This window comes from Battus philenor, unplaced genomic scaffold, assembly GCF_028537555.1.
Source record: "Battus philenor isolate CCGP_79_NKW_IND1 unplaced genomic scaffold, ilBatPhil1.0.hap1 SCAF_25, whole genome shotgun sequence".
In the NCBI taxonomy this organism is placed as follows: Eukaryota; Metazoa; Arthropoda; class Insecta; order Lepidoptera; family Papilionidae; genus Battus; species Battus philenor.
Genome location: NW_027181688.1, coordinates 10,994,200 through 11,015,277, shown reverse-complemented (window position 1 = coordinate 11,015,277; position 21,078 = coordinate 10,994,200). Strand labels below are relative to the sequence as shown.

At 33.5% G+C, this 21,078-nt stretch overlaps 1 protein-coding gene across 1 annotated transcript in view; it reads left to right on the top strand.

Annotated features, from left to right (window-relative positions):
• nrm (neuromusculin) overlaps positions 1-21,078 on the top strand; it is a 694,689-nt gene that overhangs the window by 652,849 nt on the left and 20,762 nt on the right. Inside the window, exons 8-15 of the mRNA XM_068768211.1 lie at positions 9,443-9,460; positions 13,967-14,117; positions 14,837-14,948; positions 15,675-15,853; positions 16,473-16,649; positions 16,761-16,901; positions 18,293-18,401; positions 19,618-19,775. Coding sequence (XP_068624312.1) covers positions 9,443-9,460; positions 13,967-14,117; positions 14,837-14,948; positions 15,675-15,853; positions 16,473-16,649; positions 16,761-16,901; positions 18,293-18,401; positions 19,618-19,775 — 1,045 coding nt within the window. The remainder of the gene's footprint in view (positions 1-9,442; positions 9,461-13,966; positions 14,118-14,836; positions 14,949-15,674; positions 15,854-16,472; positions 16,650-16,760; positions 16,902-18,292; positions 18,402-19,617; positions 19,776-21,078) is intronic.

Here is a 21,078-nt window from a genome sequence, read left to right as displayed (position 1 = left end):
AATGATATACTATATATCACAAAATGATTAGAATAGTTACCAATCTTATTGGACATCTAAAAGGGAAAACCATGTCCAGCATTGGACATTTTATTGATGAAATTATGATGATGATCGTCGAAAAATAAAAATTGCAGAATGGTCAACAAAAACCTTAACCAAAGCCTCTATTTCTGCGCGTAACGACCTATTAATAAAACGAAAAATAGAATATATTTATCTTCAACTCGTTTCGAGATAAATAATTTCCTCCACTAAATTGTTCGTGGTATTTAAGTCCGGCGAAGTTATAAAACGGCTACCTCGGTGGGGGAAGATGTAGATGGACTAATCAATCTTGCACCATTGCCACATTTCAAGCGTTAAACTGTAAGATGTATTTCCCTTGATGGCCATCGCTGGGGCCATCAATTATTATAATGTACACTGCATACAGTTTTATAAAACTTAAGTTAGACGTAATGTTAAAACAAACAAGACTGTAATGATTTAAAAACCTTTAACTTAAGTTAAAAAAAATCGGAAATATGAATTGTAATTATAAAAAACAAAGGCACGAACGCTAACGGCTATTGAATACAGTAAAAAAATAAAATTAAAACCAGTATTTATCGTTTATTCATATCCGGATTTTAAATATTCAATGCTTTCTATTTAGATTACTTTATTTATTTATTATTTATTAGTGATCGGTTGGGTATGAAATATTTTTTGGTTCTATTTTGTCTTCTGTAAAAATGATTACGTAACATATCATTGCATATAAATAGCAATTGTTACTTCATGTATAAGCCTGCAATATATTCTTCTTCACTATGTGCATGGTATATATATATATATATATATGTGTGTGTAATATAAACAGTTGCTTAGTCGTCTTTTTAGCATATGGACACATGGTTTACAGAGACGCAAAGGACGCTGCTGTTTATTCTCGTGAAACATATTTGTAAGCAGTAGCATCCTACGTAATTAATACACAAAGTGGAAAATATGTAAGATTGTACACCAGGATTAGTATCCACAATTTAGATTCGCAAGTCTCAATCCTTAAAGAACTTGACCTTGTTACGTTCAACATATTATAAATCTATGGAGAAGATCTATGTCCAAAAGTGGACCTATTATGGTAGAATTGGTCATGATAAAAGTTAAAATTTTATAGTGTCTGGAACAATTTTACCCAACATTGGGCCCACGACCCACATGTATGCAATTTGATTGTTAGGGGGCAATTCTAAAATAGACTCCACACGAGTTTAACACTCATGCTTTAATATAAAAATTATGTATGTTACATACAGAGCGTAAGAATTTTAAAAAGGCTTATGTCGAGTATGAAACAAAAAAGTTTGAGAAACATATCTTTATTTCTAGTGCTTCAATATTAAAACGAATTAAATAAAAATAATGAAATTAAATGTAATTATCATTCGCCTATATATCCGATGTCATTCTTTTAATGAGATTTAACATTCTCTTTTTAATTTTATTTCGACACCGTACTAAAGCGGTTAAAATAATTTATCTCGAAGTTGCTACAGGAATAATAGTGCTCGTTAAATACCTTGTATTACTACAAAAATGTAGTCATAGGACAGTTCGATATCAGTTGCAAAGTTGGTCATCTAATATTAACGCTTAACCACTCACGTGTACCTGTTTGTTTGCTCTCTTTGCGTCTTAAATTCAAATATTGATATCGAAAGTTTCAATAGACGATAGCATAAGTTTTTAAATCGATAAAGATAAACTGAATAGTTTATGGCCATCCCTCTGTCTTGAAGTTTAGATGGGATGGAACGTAAAGTTTAGACCTGTTAATAATTAATTATCTTCTATTTTCAATTACTTGTAATGGAGCCCAATTTTAATAAAAACATTGACTGTTTCTTCTCATTCTTCATCATCATCTGCTGACAGACCTCCAAGGCATTCGCCTTCCTCAAAAACAATCACAGTGAACGGTCTTACACTACCCGGATCTATTTTTTTATGGCCCCTACTATTGGAGGCCTCTCGTATTCCTAATTAGTTGGGATCAGGGTCTTTGTTTACAAATAAGTTTTTCAGATTTTTCATCTTTATTCTTCACTCACTGTCATACTTCTCAATTTCTTTTATTCTTACCCTATTTCAATCACAATATCTTTCATTTTGTTCTTTCATTCCTTCTTGCTTTCATCACCTTCCTTCCATCATTTTATTACTCTTAGGTGGCTAGGTACATTTTATTGTTCTTTATTTTATTTTTTATCACAGTTTTCTTTGGGTTGTGCTTTCTTAATACATAACTACACTTTTCTTATTCTATTTTTAGTCCATTTTGTCCTATTATTAATTGACAAGTTATTTTATGTGCAGTTTATTTGGCACCCACTTATCTATACTGTTTTGTTTCTATTAACAGTATCACTCACCACTCTACGAGCAAACGATAGGAATGATGGGCGAAAGTTGTCGTCGCCCATCATTAAGGCGATGAGAAGATATGTCCACTTAGTGGAGAGCCTATCTATGCCGCGTCTACAGGCATGTGATTGCCACTTAAAAACCATTTGGCACTAAAGGTTGTCCGTTATATGAGCTATATGCCCTACTGCCACTCTAGACGTGTAATTCATAGACATAATTATTAAAAACGTATTAAAAATGAACATTTATCAAGTATTCGCGAGGAATTAAAACTACAGAGAAGTGCCCTTCACTAAAGCGCAACTCCAATTGTAGGCAAAAAAAAAGTAATTTAACCAAAAATGCTCCTTTAATTCATGAAGAAAGAAATTCTAATTTTTTAAATTGAATTTTTATACGAAAATGTGGAGAGAGAGACGTAATTAACCAATGTGAACAGGAAAAACGTTCGTGACTTGGAAATTCTTTAAACTCAACCTACTACAATAATCCTATTAAGCGCTAGTGATGTACGACATAAATATATTTTTTCGATAAAAATATTAAACACGATTATCAGAGGTGAATATTATATTTATTCTAAAATTAGGTAAATGTTTTCAAATTTCATAGTATTACATATTAAAATTAATTATCGATAATATCTTTCCATTCAAACTTTGTAAGGCTGGAATTTATTAACCAATTGCATTCCGATAGAAAAATTTAATTAATATGTCGTATTTCAGAGTGATCACACAATACATGGCGATAGGAAATATGTGGAAAGAAGGTTTCAAACTTTTTGCTGATACATTAGCTATATATCCACCCCTTTACATGTTTTAACTACACAAATATACTAATATATCTGTATACTGTATGATGTAACAATACTCGGTTTTTAGAACCATCAGTATACATGACGGAGTTATTCGTGTCTACATAAAATGTCTAAAGACATTTCGTCGATTGATATTTAGCCAAAAATGTCGTTTATTTTACACCTCCGATCAGAATTGTAAATAAGATAGCCTAGTGACTTGGCAAGTTCAAATGACTGTGGACTTCGGGCTACAAAGTGGACACATGATCCTATTAATTTCGTTGGTAGACACTGGGTACAGGTAGCTACCAACCAATCCTTTTTTTTAACTCCGTTTTTTGTTTTAACCCTTAGTAGCCTGATTTACGAAAGTGATTTTTTTTTAATATTACTGTGTTTGCTCGAGGGTCGAGATGAAGGGAAAAATAGATTTTTTTTTAATTTCGTTGGAAAGAATATTATACAACAGTAAAATACGTACAGCCAACCGATAAAAAAAAACTAATAGTAATGTGAACATTCGGTTTAAAAGATTGGTATCAAAATTGAAACTCTAGGTTTTTAAGGGTTAATCTATGACAAGGGCTAGGCTTATCAATGTTTTTTTTTTTCAGTTATTAATAGATTTATTTTTTCATCTTCTATTCGTCGTTTAATATCAGATTATATTTCTTCCTTCTTCCTTAACAGTATCTTTCACTCTATAACGTTCGTTTACGTTCCGCGCATACATCATCTGTCGCCAGATCACAATATTACACTTTTTTATTTATTTATTTAACTTCCTTTTTTATTTTTCACATTACGATTTAAAGTATCTTTTTTAATTTTATGCTAGAATTATTTTATTATTTGTCTATAGCAGATTATTTATCACAATTTTGTAATGTTGTTAATTGGACATTTATGTTTTATTTTTGCATTACCTACGTTATTAATTTTTGTATATGCAATACCGCAAAAAAAAAATTTTGAAAATCTCTTGGGAATACTAATGTCAAACATTGGACGTATTACTGTTGAAATAAATATTATAATTTGAATAAAGAATATTTAATGGAATCAGGCTTTACTTTGCGGAAGTCCATCCTAAGTAAGAAAAGGACCAATATTTAGACACTTCCGCACATGCAGTGGTAGTCGTGCAACAAAGTGCACCGCCCGCCAGCCCGCTGATAAAAAAAAACAAACACAGAGTGTTTAAAACTAATCGGTGTAACATAACTCCTTAAGATGCCCCGTGGAGGGGTGTAACACGTGTTGAGTGATTTGACGGTGGCAGTTGTGTAATTCGCATTGTTTGCCGCATACGAATTATTCAGTGGAATAAAGAATATTGCGTTTATCTCTTGGTAATGTTTAGTGCATAGATTTATTTTTCAAATTAATAAATAATAATTTGATATTTACCGTAATTTTTTCGTATATTTTTGAGTTTATATCATCATCAACAACATATCAGCCGACAAACTTTAACTGCAAGGCAGCCTACCCCATAGGTCACCGCGGTGATCGATCGATCTTGGGCTACCCGACTAATTATAAATAGTTAATGTAGTTGCTTTTATTTTTAAAAATAATATAAGCAGTATAGCTCTTTACATATTTGTCATATTCAAAATAATTATAGTTCTTTAAAAAAATTTCCTTAGTTACGTACGGATTTTCTTTAAATCTAATGTAATTTTTGCGTAATCCTGGAAATATCTTCTAAAATTTTAATTTCGATAAAAATCACATCACTAATCGTTCGTAACTAGCAAAAGGTACCCGAAAACTTGGCAAAGTGAAATTCCGACCAATTAATTCCTCAAAAACTGTGAAAGAGAGGACCAGAGCATCCGATGGGCGGGGAAGTCCCATTTAAATATCAGTTTACGACTTTGATAGCGGCTTCTGCTAAAGCAGTCGTACAAAAACAAGATAAACGTTATGCGTTACTCAATTTTGATAACTACTCCTTTGACTTTAGAGCCATATTTCGCTGCGGAGTGTCTTCGTTGTTTTCATTACAAATCGCAAATTTTTGTTTAAGTAAAATATTACAAGTGCTACGACTTAGTCAACGAAATTTCTAAAAATGAATTCGTATTGAATTTGTTTGCGGTAAAGGTATAACAACGAAATCTTTCTACAAACTGCTAAAGGGTTTATGGCCAGTTAAAAGTGAACATTAGCTTATTTCAGACACGGGGTTCAGGCATCGTTGATAGGTTTGCAGTATTTTAAATTTAGATAAGTTGGAAGAGGAGTCTGGTTGGTAAAGGAGAACGCCATTGCAAAGTGGCCTCCTTTAATCTGGTACGCATATCATCTGCCCCGGGAACCGTATCGTCCTTCTCCCTACAACGCAATGGAGTCGGAACACTGTCAGCGTATCAATAGAAGACTAAGAAATTATGCGTAATAAGTGAAATGTTTTTTCCGTTGTTAAAATAAAAAAATATATATAAACTTTATTTCAATATATAAACTTTTTATACATAGACTTGATACGCGCTGTCTTCTGACAGCTACGTTAGCCAGTAATTTTCTATTACAAAAATTATTTATTTAATGGAATCAGGCGTTATTTTGCGAAAGTCCATCCTAAATAAAAAAGGCCAATATTTAGCCACTTCCGCACATGCAGAGGTAGTCGTGCAACAAAGTGCACCGCCCGCCAGGCTGCTGATATATGCGCATGCATGGCAAACAATACGAATTATACAACTACCACCGTTAAATCACTCAATACGTGTTTCACCCCTCCACGGGGCATCTTCAGGAGTTATGTTACACCGATTTGTGCCAAACACAGAAATTTCTAAAGGAATGCGATCTAACTTATTGCAGTGCAGTCATCATTTCAGTCACAAGACGCCGACAGCTGGTCATAGGTGTACCAAAGACTTCCAATAAGGCCCATTGGAATCAGACTGCATCTAGCATCTTTTGATGACATTAACAAGTTAATCTGTACACCTAGTGTGTGAATACCGACACCGCTCATGCCGGTCTGTGATATCCACTCTAGAACCTTAATTTCACAACGAAACAGTAATAACAAGATAGCCTTTATTCAAATTTAGCAAAATTTATATTTCCCCAGCTTAATAAACGAAAATGAAATCTGTTTAAGACTGTTTGTTAATAAAAAAGGCCTCGTCTAACCGCTTTGATTCTCTACTGTTTTGAGCCACTCTCACCATCTCACCGATTTTGAGGTCTGCCTCTATTACTCTTGCCTTCCCTGTGTTACCATCATTATTTTGCTCATTTAGCATTGCCTCTTATCATATATATCCCCATCACCATTTCAATCTCCTTTTATTTACTTATCAATAAAATGTTTTATATTCAACGTAGTTTTTAATACTCTAAGAGGATTTCTATAAATAAAATACGTATATCAATTATTCTATCTACCATGTTTTATCTATTAACAAAAGCCGAGTGTTTTAATACTACTCTACGGAATTTCCTCAACCATTATTTTCACGGAAGTGGTCACAGGAAAATCCCGTTAATTGTCACTTCCGTAGCTCTCCCGCCCTAAATAGGTCGGAGGGTTGTTCATTAAACTGTACATCTTGGTCACTTTGGACAGCCGGATGCTGTGACAAGTGTTTTTTTCGGTTCGTTTGGTTTTCGAGGCTTGTCTATCGTCCTACTTGCATCGTTCTCCTTAAAAGTAAAAAAATCCTAGTTCAAAAATTTTTCAAATTTTGTTTTGTCTGTATGTCCTTCATAGAATAATATTGCATTTCGACACGTGATGATCTTTTGCAAAGTTGTTGTGCATGACTCCTCAATAGTTTCGTATGGTATGGTCGTTAGGTATGACCAATTTTCGACAGATGGCGCCACTGTCATTTTAATGAATTTCATATGTTCCCGCGACAGTTCATGTTAATTTGAATTGAAACGAAAACAGCGAATGAATGAGTTACGAGATGTGGGTGACATAAGAATTTATATGAATTGTGAAATTCACGTCCGGTTCACGTAATTAAAATAAAAAAAAAACTAAGCAAACTAAATGTTTTTTGTTTAATTATAAGCAAACGAAGTTACGGAGCACAACTAGTTATACATATAATTACTATACAACTTTGTTCTGAAGGTAGATAGGTGCCAGAATAAGCGGTAATAAACTCCACACTTGTTCTTTTCAAAACCGAAAATATTACATTTCAAATTCAAAATATCTTTATTCGAGTAAGCATTCACTGATACTAATACATTATTTCCAAGTTGTGATATCTTCTATGGAGTCATGGCTTAAAGGCTATAGTAGCTTTGGATTATGTCATAAAATTTAAATACAATACCGATTTAAAAAAAGTCGCTTAATATGAAAACTTGCTTAAGATCTTTTTTTTATTCAGTTATTATATTTTTATTTGAGGAGTTTCTATATGAAGACGGGTCTTAGGTCATTGATAATTTAGAGGATCGAATCTCGGCTTGATCGGTTGACTTGGAAAAACGTTTATGGCTGTATAAAAAAAGGAACATTTGGCTTGAAGAGAAAGTATCCAATATACTTACTAATTTATACTTGTAGTAAATAGAGAGAAATATATCCTGAGTTAAGCTGCGAGATGGAGAAGAATCAAGGTTGCTCTAAAGTGGCATACTGTTGGGGCAGAAAGTTTTGAAAGTCGGTTTAAAGTGGCGACCACGATTAGATTAACCGACGACATAATTAAGTTCGATCTTTGAGGATGCCTTTGTCGTGCAGAGGGTTTCACTGTGATTAGAAAAAGAAGAAGAATTTGTAATTCTAGTCGTTAAAAAAATTCATTCCGATTTAATAAATCAAAAGAATTAGAAGCATTTTATTTTATTCGGTCAAGACGAAGTTTAACACTGTAATCAGATATGTGATTTAACTTGCTTAATCGGATTAAGTGGTTGTTTTGAAAACGAAACTTGTAATGCAGTTAATTAAGGATTTGTTTTATAAGGCTTTACTCCAAGGGTTGACGACCGAATAACATATTACATGGTTAATTTCGTAATACAATTAGCGACTGTAACGACAAAACCTGATTTATCGGATTTATTTTTGTTTAAATATTTCTTTCGAAGCCATTTTCGTAAATAAAATTCCTTGTACATACTGTTACATTTACCTCTATATCAGAATTTTTCAACCTCTTTTATGGCATACCTAAACTTAGCTTTCTAAACATCTTACTCCCCACTATATAACAATTATTATTTTTATATTACAGCGAAAGGATTAAACTCACGTCGATTCCACTTTCGAATTGCCCCCTTTATCAATGAAATTGCCCACCCGTGAGGCCATAAGTTGGGAAACACTCTCTCTCTCGCTCTCTCTCTCTCTCTCTATATATATATATATATGTACATATATATATCTATATATATATATATATATATATATATATATATATATATATATATATATATATATATATATATATACAGGTCATTTATGGGTAAAAGGCTTTGCAGGATATCTCTGAAACCGTTAGGATTAGAGAATTTTAATTAAATAGGAATTTTCCTTTCGAAGGCGCGTAATAAACATTTTTTTCATAATAGTTATTGAAAGTATAAAATTTGAAGAAAATATTTTTTTAACATAATAAATGCATTTAATAGAAATAAACAAAAAGTAATGCGGGCCACATGAAGCGGTAAGAGGAGAGATAGTGAATAATAATTGTACATTGTCGTTTTATATTTTTATTGATTATTTTTTACTTTTTTTATTTATACAAAAACATTTAAAATCTTTACATGCTGTTGTCATAGATAATTAACATGTAATGATACGTAATATTTTTATAAAAATACTATTTATTTTATTTCATTATTGTTGTGTGCGTTATGTTTTATCTTTGAAAAATAAATATGTAAATAAATAATTAAATTCTTATTGTACGTTATCAATCATTGTTAATGATCCAAAGTAAAATTTAAATGTTAAAATAAATTTTATTCCTGTTTAGAAAGAGCCATAACTTTGTTTTAATATTAGCTTTTGACCCCAGAGCTCCTATTTTATAAAAAAATTCTCATTAGAATAAGTAGTGCCTTTGCAGACCCTTTATATGATTTATTTGTACATATATAAATATATGAATACAAAAATATGTAAATTTAAGAGTACAAAAATAAGTAACAATAAATCAAGTGATATTACACATATGTAGAGACTATGTAATAATTCGTAATTGTTTTGTTTCATGTCCGGATAAGCAGCAGAAGGAGATAGAAATGGTAAGTTAAATTTCAATATATTACTAACAAAATATTTTGTTCAGCAATTATTCTATATTTGTAGGGTATATAGGAAAAAACGTGGTCAATTTGGCACTGTATTAGTACGTTTTCGCTACTCTTAATATTTTTTTCTTAACTTATTTTCTTGACTTTTGCGAGTGTTACTCTTTTTTCTATTTATATGGTCTGGAGTTTGGTTTCCTTTCGTTGCAGTCTTCACGACTTTTCTTACGAATTCTATGAATGATAAGCGCAGGTTGTTGTCGCCTATGAAGGAGGCCATACTTCCTTTCTCTACCTTTTTTCCAAGTTCAACCTCGATATCAGGGCAGAGTGAAATCCACAGTTTACCGAATATATTTTAATACGAAAATATCTCTTACCATAACATGTTTTAAATATTAACATTCGACTTTGTGATGTAAATCCATTTAATTAGAACGTTTAATTAAGGAATATTAAACTATATCTCTGGCATACGAATTCCATACGATCTTTAGTTGAAAAACTTCTCAGCCAGAGTCGATTCGTACGCAAACAAAATTAAAAGTCAACGCTCTTGTGTGGCTCTCCTATGTGGCAACGTGGATTTGTGGTTGTGGATTTAGATTTGCAATCTCATACGATTTGATTTGTTATAAGTATAAAAGCTCTCAACGGTTTTAATTGATTTCTCCCATTTTTTCAAGAAGTAATTAGTATGGTCATAAATACTAAATATAATTTTTGAATTTGGAATCTGTCATTTTTATATAATTATTCATAATATTTTTTTTATTTTCGCGCCAATGTTTTGTAAGTAAGTAGATACGAGTATAATGCCAAATGCAATTTTAAAATCCTACATACGCTTGGTGTTAGTCAATTGTTTATTTACCGGGCTATTGATAGGTACAATGAAACCTCTGTTTTATGACAGAAAAATATCTGTATAACGAAAAAGGCGATCAAAGCAGTAAAAGAATGAATTCAAAGAAATCCTGTCCGAAAGCAAACTGTTTTTTTTTTTCGGGAGATGAAGATTGCACCTATATATATACACATATACTACATATATATATATATGTACACATATATATATACACATATATATATATGTAGTATATATATATATATATATGTGGGTGTGTGTGTATCTATACATAAAATTATGTTTGTCTGTATGTCCTTTATAGAATCGTAAACTATGTATTTGATCATGTGATAATCTTTTATAAAGTTATTGTGCATCAGCCCACGAAAGTTTCTAAGTTGGTATGACGAACTTTCAGCTCGTATAATAAAAATTAAATCGATAAAAAACTAAATAAACTATTTTGTGTAATTTTACTCGAAATCTCGGAGCACAGCTTAGACCTGATAAAAAGGCTTTTACGTCTATTACCAATCGCCGTGGATAAATTCAGACGTAATTTAATTTGCCACATTACACCGATTTTCACGTGACACGGTACGTCTTTGAAGTTAGTTTCTTTGCATAACTAATTGATCTTCATTAACATTGCTAATACTTGGTCGCTGTGAACTCTTTGTTCGTTCAACTAGATGTGTCATCTGTTTACTGTCAAAATATAATTAAAGCCTTATTATTATTTACATAACGTAGAACTTCCCATACTTTCCAATAGGATCGGTTGAAATTGGCTAGTGCTATGTGAAGATATTTCTTCAAAGTAATGATAGAAAAACTCAATTTCTTCAGTTGATTCATGAAACTCTTTCTTCGACCTTTCTGTAACTATCATTATCATCACCTCAGTCGTAAAAGGTCCACTAATAAACACTTGCCTCTCGTATGGATATTCAATAGGAATCGCTGAAAATTACTTGTGATTTTTGAAGATTCTTCAGAGAAATGAAAGACATACATAAGTAATTAAATTAATACAAGGCATTAATTAATGTCTTGTCTATAATCATTCTCACCATTTTAGCTGCAAAACGGCCACCATTAGATACAGCTTTTTACCATAAATTTTTAAAAGGACCGGTAGGAAGCGGCATACACCTAGCATCGTTCAAAGACCTGAACAAATGCATCTTTTCCCATTGTTCACGTTTCGTTTTATCGCAAGTGATTCCTTAAAAAAGAACCTTGTTCAAGTATACGTGTGCTTTTCCATCTTTGGTTTAACAATGATCAGATATTAACCACCAAACGCCTCTTAGTTGTCTATTGAAATGCTTGACGCATATTAAGTGATAACTCAAGTGGAGGTTTCACGGGTACTTATGTATCTAATCTGGCGCAGTGTAAGCTATACACATTTACCACTCAGATGTTAGTCTGCTTTCAACGAATAAAGAGAGCTTGGTCAAACTGGATGTTGGCTGCTGTCTCATCGTGTTTTCTATGAATGTGATGAGAAAACTGTAATAATGAGAATGTATGACAGATGAAAGGAAAAAAAAGAACGTAAGATACTGTAAAGGAAGAGAGAGGAAAGTAAAATTTCTGTCCAAAAAATATGATAGGGGGAACGAGAGATCCCCGAAAACAAAAGCCAACATAAATACAACAAAAAATCAAAATTTTCATGGAACTTCCACTGGACCCAATTATCAATACATTTTTACAATACTCGTATATCTAAAATAAAAATTGTTTATTTGCGCATGCTAGGTGACTAAATAAGGTCTAAAATTTGGTCTCTCGCTTGAGGCATCATTGGCGAGCTCTCAATTATTCTACGAGCTATAAGAGCAGAGCAAAGAGAAACTTCTAGACGAAAGTAATTGACATAGCCCATATATGCAAGTTAAATAATAGATGCCGTAGCATAGGCGTGTCTATGTCCAACAGTGGACATCCTGTAGCTAAAATGGTGATGAATACACAAACTTATAGATTGTTATGTATTTTGAGAAATTTATGAAGTTTCTCACGATTTTTGTATATTAGTTGCGGTTGATACGTGTTTCCAGATTTCAAAAATTGTTTTTTCTTGACAAGTTTTTTTAAGAATTTTATTACATAAATGACTTATACCGTGTACAGCTATAATTTGTATAATTATTAATATGCAACCATTCGTTTGTTACTATTAAATAAATATGTTAAATAAAAATACTCATACCACTTCCGAAAACTTTAAATCAATGACAGAATACTAAACAAAGAAGCTGACAGTGAAGGTTGCGCCCCAAGGGTTCTCGTTGTTAAAATGTTATAACAACATAGCTCAGCGCCAGTCGTCTGAAACATTGGACCTTTTAAAGTAACTTGACTTTTCACATCGATTATTCCAATAGACCAACGTAGACGCATGTTTTATTAATGAGCCATCGGCGAAATGACTACAAAGTCAATTCATAATGATGACATTTATTGAATGGAAATTTTGACGTCTGACCGCAATAGCTTTAGGAAAATAATATCTATTTTGCACAAATTATTTCCAATAAAAATACGAAAGGTTTTATCTATTTATTTAATATTAACGAATGTGTCATCCTATTCACCATGTGTCCATCGACATAGTTAAGGATGCGGAAATATATAAATAAATTAAAGCCAATGATTTTAGCACGTTTATAACTCCAACTATTAATAATTTTTCAAAATAGGTAAGAGTTCTGGGTCTAAGTACTCGTCTAAGCATCAAGGGGTCAGTGGGAACCGGTGTAGCCTTTTCAGAATGCACACGACAGTCATAAACTACTTCTATCCTTAAATATTTTAATTTGATAACATTCAAATAGCTTCTGTATATATAGATTAGATATAAAACCTTGGTGGACGACTAATTATGTCGCCGTCTAAATCGTGAATTTACTCTGAATTAGTACAAAACACCTTTTGGCCTGTGCCTAATAAAGTTTTTGAATTTACTAAGAGCTGCATCCTTTGGTAGTTTTATAAAATTATATACATTGGCCTACGAATGAGTGAGACATTATGAATGATGCACATACAATTAAATACGTATTTTCTGGTTTAACACTTTTATATATCATTGGTGTTTTGTTTTAAACGAAGCCCAAACAATGTCCTGTTTTAAAAATTACATTTCGCGCGATCACTTCCTCATGCCTACTCCATATTGTCATCGCCAGATTGTACGCCAGTCTCTGTGCGGTGGTTGACGGTTTCGTCGATGAATCTTGCGATCGCATCTTGATTTTTATCCGTATAATACACGCACAAGACATTGTTATACAACCCATAGGTGTCTGTTTTTCGACGATCAATCAAGATCATCTCTCTAAAGCCCCTGAGCCTCGTGGATGGTGAGCATCCTTGATCCTGCGTCTGTACTGTAGCCTAGCTTAGGTGTTAGTTAGGTACAGGGTGTTTCTTTGTTTCGAGATATTCTCCCCAGACTATGGACACTTACCCAAGGAGTGCACTATCACCTTGGACGAATATATGCCCTAGTCCACCTCCTTAAGGGCCATACGCCACATCCATAGACGAAATCAGCTGTTTCACGCTGGCCATAGCATATAGTACCTTTTTATTTGTGAATGTTTTTTATTAACAAATCATTTTATTCTTCACAGGGTGATTCGACTTTTGTCACCAAGTCGAATCTCACGTTCGAGGCGACGCGCTTCGAGAACGGCCGTAAGTTCCGATGTGACGCCATCAATGACGTCATGATAGAAACAAAAGAGCATCCAATTCACGCCACTAGAGAACTGGAAGTGTGGTGTAAGTACAAATAATTTAACTCTGTACCCGACATTACGAGTGCTTTAAGATACTGATGGTCACAGGTAGATTGGATGCCTACGTGTTAATTATTATTGGTGATCCAGTCTACGAAGATTGACTTTACGTGTAAGAAAAGGACCAATATTTAGCCACTTTCGCACATGCAGTGGTAGCCCGCTGATAAATGCGTATGCGGCAAACAATGCGAATGCAATGCGGCTAAATATTGGTCCTTTTCTTACTTTGGATGGACTTCCGCGAGGTAACGCCTGATTCCATTAAAAAATTTTATGTTTGTTAGTATCATGGGGTATGGTTTTAGATTGAATTACGTTCATAACTAGTTCCCAATTAGCACCGGCTAGCCCAGCGTAGAACGTTTACTTACAAGGTAGACAGACGACCTTTTAATTTCGTCGGAAGGTTGATTAGCAAGTCGATCATGTAGCAAGCTAGTCACCGCTAAAGCCTTAATTTATATTATTATTAAAATCTGACTTAAACATTACTATTACTTAATAATGATTTTATAACAACTTATATTTCATTGTTATTTGAATTCTAATATTATTTTATTGTGATTCAAACTACACTTTTATACAACTGTAATAAAATTTTTACTATTATTTAATTATGACTTAAATCCACATTAAACCATTATTTAATTGTCATTTATATTCTACGATAATTTATGATAATCTATTTGATTTTCACAGATCCACCGCTTGTACATTTGGAGCCAAAGAACATAACGGTGGTGGAAGGCGCGAAAATCCTACTCAAATGCGAATACGAAAGCAATCCGTCTTCATTAAACGAAGTTATTTGGTAAGTAAAGCTAATATTTGGAATTGACCTTTCTTTATACTTATACTTCTTTAAAGTAACAAGTATTTTCCCGTTGTAATAAAATTTCAACTCTATTAAATTTCTTTGGGGGCTTAAAGTTCTAGAAACCAACAAGATGAACAAATGACCTTGTTAAGGTTGTGTGAAGATGTACGAAATACGCCACTTCTAGCCGGTCATATCGAAAATCTAAATAGGAAGGTTATGTCCAGCGGTGGACATCATGTAGCTGAAATCATGTTGATAAATAAAAGATTATATTTAAATTTTATATATATTCTCTTTGATGTGATTAAAAAAGTATTATATTCAAGTGCAATCCAATAACTCAAATGTATCTCATCATCACCACTATCATCATCGTCATCGTCGTCGTTGTCGTTGTCGTCGTCGTGGTCGTCGTCGTCATCGTCATCGTCGTTGTCGTCGTGGTCGTCGTCGTCGTCGTGTCATCTAATAGATACCCAATGCAAGGCATAGGATCCTCTAAGATCTCCACGATGATCTGTTTTGCGCTGCCCGCATATAGCGACCTCTCGCGACCTTGAATAGTAGAAGACTATCCACACTGCATTCATCAACTCTTGGTCATCACTCGAAAATCATTCGATTCCAACGGCCGTCAGTCGCATAAACAACGTGCCCTACCCACTACCAAGATATATTTAATTTTTGGTATATTTATGAAGCGATATTACTTTTTAGGTACCGCAACGGGAAAAGACTCAATGTGAACACATCCCACTATGAAGGTGGAACTACCGATCAGCACGCCCTCATCATCGTCAAGTCAAGGGGCGAGGATATGGGCAACTACAGCTGCCTCCTCGCAAACACAGTTGGCAACGGCACTACCAACGAGACCATTGATGTCAATATACTTTGTAAGTTTAACGTTTTCTAATTCAACATAGCTATATGCCCTTCTGGTCAGTCAAAACATACAGTGACTTCTAAACAATTTCGTGGTGTTCAAAGGTTAAACATGAAACTGTCCGGAGTTGACCGCTTCGAGAACCCACGAGCTTATCCAATAGACGCCCACTGTAAGGCATAGGCTTTCCCACAAATATCACCTTGATGTCCAATCTTTCGCTGCCTACATCCGGCTACTTCGAACTTAACTATGTCGCGATATAGATAGTAAGGAAATAAACCGATGTATGGAAGCAAAGTATGGAAAGAGATATTGTGAAAGAAATTAGAGGAAAAAATGACAGACAAAAATTATTGAAAAATTATAACTTTGATTTACACTCCATCCATCCATGATAGAATTAGAACGAGGAGCTCCAAAAGCATGGCCATTATAAATTAAAAAAAAATACTTAAGTATGTCTGTCCACAAAATAACAGAGGATACTCATACCTCGTCTACCGACTGGTGCCATTTAGAACCTTAACCGCTAACTGCCACTTTAGACGATCAATTCTTCGATCTACGTCGATGGTATTCTTCTGTAGAACTCTTCATAATATTTAAATCATTTTAAACAATTACAGACAAGCCGCACGTGAGACTGAACATGAGTTCACAAAGTCCGATCTTGGAGACCGATCATAAGAATGTCACGCTTACCTGCGAAGTTGTGTCAGGCAACCCCCCGATCCTGGACGAGGTGATCTGGTACCTTGATGGAGAAGTTCTGAAGCATTTGCCTGAATGCAATGGAACGAATGGTGGGTACAATCTCTTTTATACCCTTGTTTTTTTTTTTAAGATAGAGTGAAGTAAATTTTCTTGACACTATTAAGTAAATACGCTCAAAATGTTCTTGAAACATTTTACAGATAGTCTATGCAACGACGTAGATCCTTCGATGCTTCTCCTCCAGGACACAACGAAAAGCTTCCACGGGAACTACTCTTGTAAGGGCAAGAACTACGCCGGATGGGGTGGCGAAAGTGAGAAGACTGAACTGGTTGTCAATTGTACGTATATCTATATATATCTATATGTATACGTTTAATAGTTGTTCCGTAAACTTGTGTGCTCACGCATTGTTTTATGTTTCCTGTATTAGCCTGTACATAACAGGTAAAATAACACCCATAAGTGACTATTCTATAAACCCTCTACGATTCCTATGATACGTTAAAATGATTTTCAGAATAAACATTTTTTAAGTAATTTTGACGTATCTTTAAAAGCTATGTGTTAATAGGTATTGTATTTTTACCGAGTAGTAATCTTCTCCCCAGGGATGGTAAATAGGTGATTTAAAATCTAGACGAGACTTTTGTTGCTGTCTGGAATAATGTATGACATATTCTGTCCAAAAATCAAAGGTTTTAGAAATAATAAAATAACATTATGGCAATAAAAGACACTTAAGAACAAACTTATGGAAATCCAGATTACTACTTATTAAAAATAATTACCTTCGTCCATATCGACCAAATATTGTACCAGAACTAAAAATTTATTAATGCCCCTTATTTTCGAGTGATCAGGAAGATTGGAAATAGATGTAAAAACGATAAAACTTTTTGCAGACAAATCAGTTATATATTCACTCCTTTAAATGTAATGATAAATTATTTTTTGAACATTGCAACTTTTAAAAGAACTCTTACTGATCATTAACTCATTATTAATTTATTTGTAATGTATTTTATTTTTGATTCTATTCTTCTTCGCAAGGTATTATAGTTGTGGAGAAGAAGCAGAAAGAAACTGCACAACTACACATCTTTTAATAAAGCTTAATAAAGATTTATACATACTCAATCACACAGCCTGAATAAAATAAAATAATCAAGCGACATCATTGGTAAAGATTCGTATCTTTTAAATATTCGTTTATTGTATAGGTAAATATTGCAGTAGAATCATCGGTGCAATCAGTTTTTCACGGTGCCTCGTAAATACACTATGGTGTATTTAAGTAATACACTATCTCCTAATTTTAATAATTAATTATAATTATTGTAAACGTACAAAACTGATCGTAAAAATATTGTGTGGTCACTGTAAGAATATTGACCTCTTTATACTGATATCTCACAAAGATTCGCTGCCCTAAGTCGTAAATAGTTCAGATTGCTCTCTTTTCTAAAACAAAAATATTTTCTTTTTTTGCACCTCGAAGCATCAATCCATAGGACATAATGTAAATAACTAAAATACACTATCCTAGCAGATTCAATAATCAGAGTAAAGATTTTTCACATAGATGTAAACTTTTAGAAACAATCATCCTGTGGACAAAAGATATCTAATTAAAGATTTTAATAACAACGAATATGATAATTAAACACAAAATATATTAACATTTTTGTTGGTCTATAATAATTATTTTAACACTTACTCCTTGTTACAGATCCACCTGGACCAGCCAAGCTGACATACTCTCCTTGGAGGGTCATAAAGGGACAATCTTTGATACTCAGCTGCAGTGTCCAGGAAAAGGGCAGACCAGAGTCCAACAGGTAAAAATCTACCTTATCACAAAGTTTTGCATCACATTTTAATAATTCTGATCCCAAAAGTTTTATAAAGTTAACAATTTTAATTCGCACTCGTAATATTTATACTTAACTGCCTACCCTCAGTACGTTTCGCCTGGCCTGCACTGTATTTTTAGGGTGTTACTTCATTCTAACATGCCGAAGAAAATATTCTGGATTTTTTTTTACCTACGTGAACTATGTTTTGAATCTAAGCATTGTCGTTAATAAGCGCTATCTCAACACCATTTGCAGTTAAAATTTGTAAAATCTATTCATAGACAATATCTTAGTTTAATAAATATTCCTATCAAATTTCAATTCTCCAAACCTTATATCCCCAGACATATAGTAATGATGATATAATAGATTATAATATATATTTATTTCAAACAACAACAACTTTATCTGTCACTGTAGACACATATAGTACAAACCTAATACAACAAGTCGAAACTACTCAATTCTTCTCTTTCCTTTTTTATTCCTTTCCCGCAGTTGTTTACATTTCTTCGCTTAACTTCTGTTAACATAGTATATCTTAGTATATTTTCTGTAGCGAGTCGCTTCAAAAAACTCTTCACCCTGTAATAGGATTTTCAGAGATATTACACATAAGAATGAGATCACTGAATTCAACTCGGAGAACATCGCCCGTGTTCGGGAAACTCCGAAGCATCTCGTCTAAAATACAACAATGTCTGAAGACGATCGTCTTTGACCAGCGTGTGTTGACGGTGATGAATTTCGGATTTGAGACGTGGTCGTGTACGGTGGGGTCTTATAAGTAGTCTCATAGTCACCCAAGGAGCAGTGAAGAGAGATAAAGAGAATTTCGCTGCGAGATAAATCAGAAATGAGGAGAACAGAAAAACCAAGGATACCAATGATGTCACGATCTGAAATGGCAGTGAACGGGACATATCGCTCGTGTGACTGATGGCTGTAGGAGTCTAAAGGTTTTCAAATGTCGAACACGAGATGGTACACGTGTCATGGGTAGGCTCTCCACTAGGTAGACCGATGACATAGTTAAGATCATCGTTGGGAGAGGCTTTTGCCTTGCATGGAGCGTCCATTGGCTGTAAAATAAAGAAGAAAGAAAAGGAACAAGCTTAACATGATGTAAATGATCCAGGGTATATAATTATATTAATAAATGATTGAGGTAAATGCTTTGTTCGATTTCTTCTATCAGATTCCGCTGGCATCGGGGCGGTCGACTGGTCAGCGACATTGTCTCGGCTAATTGGACAATCGATCCAGTCACACTGGACCATCGCACGAACTTCTCCTGTCGAGGGAACAACTCGGCTGGTGAAGGAGAACCTGCCTTCGCTACCATCGATGTTTTAGGTAATTTTTTTATTCTTTAAATGTTCTTCATCATTTCAGTCACAGAACCTTCACTGCTGGGCATTAGCCTCCTCCATAGATTTCCATTAGAACTGTTGTGACTACATCTACCGTCTTATAATGACAAGGACATGTGACCTGAAATGTTAATAATAAGCAATTCGCATTTGGAGGGCTCCGGTACGAGACCGAATGCCGGATAGGAAAAAAGATTGAGGAGGCTACACTCGCCTCCATTATAATGAAAAAGGATCCAAGAGAGTCCGTCCTCAAATTCTTTAGGGAAGTTGCACAATATGTAATTAATAGGAATAAAACATAGTTAAACATAAAATATTGTAAGTTTTATTAGACATTTAATCTTATTAAGATATATTTATTGAAATAAATAAAAATAAAAAATTTTAAATTGATGTACATGAGAAAAATAAATAAACTAAATAAAGCTGTGATACTGCAATAGAAAATACAACTGAAGTGTTTGAGGATGGTTGAAAGGAATGGAATGGTTGAGAAAGGAAGATGGAATTATGGAATGATAGAAGGAAGAAAAAAAGATATTGTGAACTATGGAAGACGAGGACAAAAATAAAAAATTCATGTGAAAAAATAGTAAATTAATAGTTAAAATAGGGGTGGAAGGAGAGGTCCCAATAGCGGAGGCCTCGTTAAAAAAAATAAGCAATTAATAAAATATACCCCAGAACTGTATTTGACAATGTAAACGTTCGTTAGCTTTTAATTATTTTTTTTCCACCAAAGATAAATCTTCAATATCAAATTATTTATTTTAAAACTTCAATTATTTATACAGGTGGGTAATTTCTGTATGCATTTTATTTGTAACAGAAGGCTGAAATGAAATAAGTACAGTATACTACCGATGGTCCGTAATTTCATCCGCGTGGAATTTAACAAAAAAAAACTGTTTTAATTATTTGAGCGGGACATGAATTTCACAATTCACATAAATTCTAACGTTACCCCCAACTCGGAACATCAATATTCGTTCGCTGTTTTCGTTACAATTCAAATCAGCATGAACAGTCAAGGCCGTATATGAAATTCATTGGAACGGCAGTGGCGCCATCTGTCTAAACTTTGTTATACGAGCTTAGAAACCTTCGTGGGTACATGCAAAACAACTTTACTAAAGACTATCACATTATTAAATGCATAGTTTACTATTCTATAAACGACATGCAGACAAACATTCATTTTTATATATACACATTGGTTTCAAAGCCATGTCTTTTATATAATTCGTCAGCAGAAAGCTTAACAACTTTTACAACTATTTTCA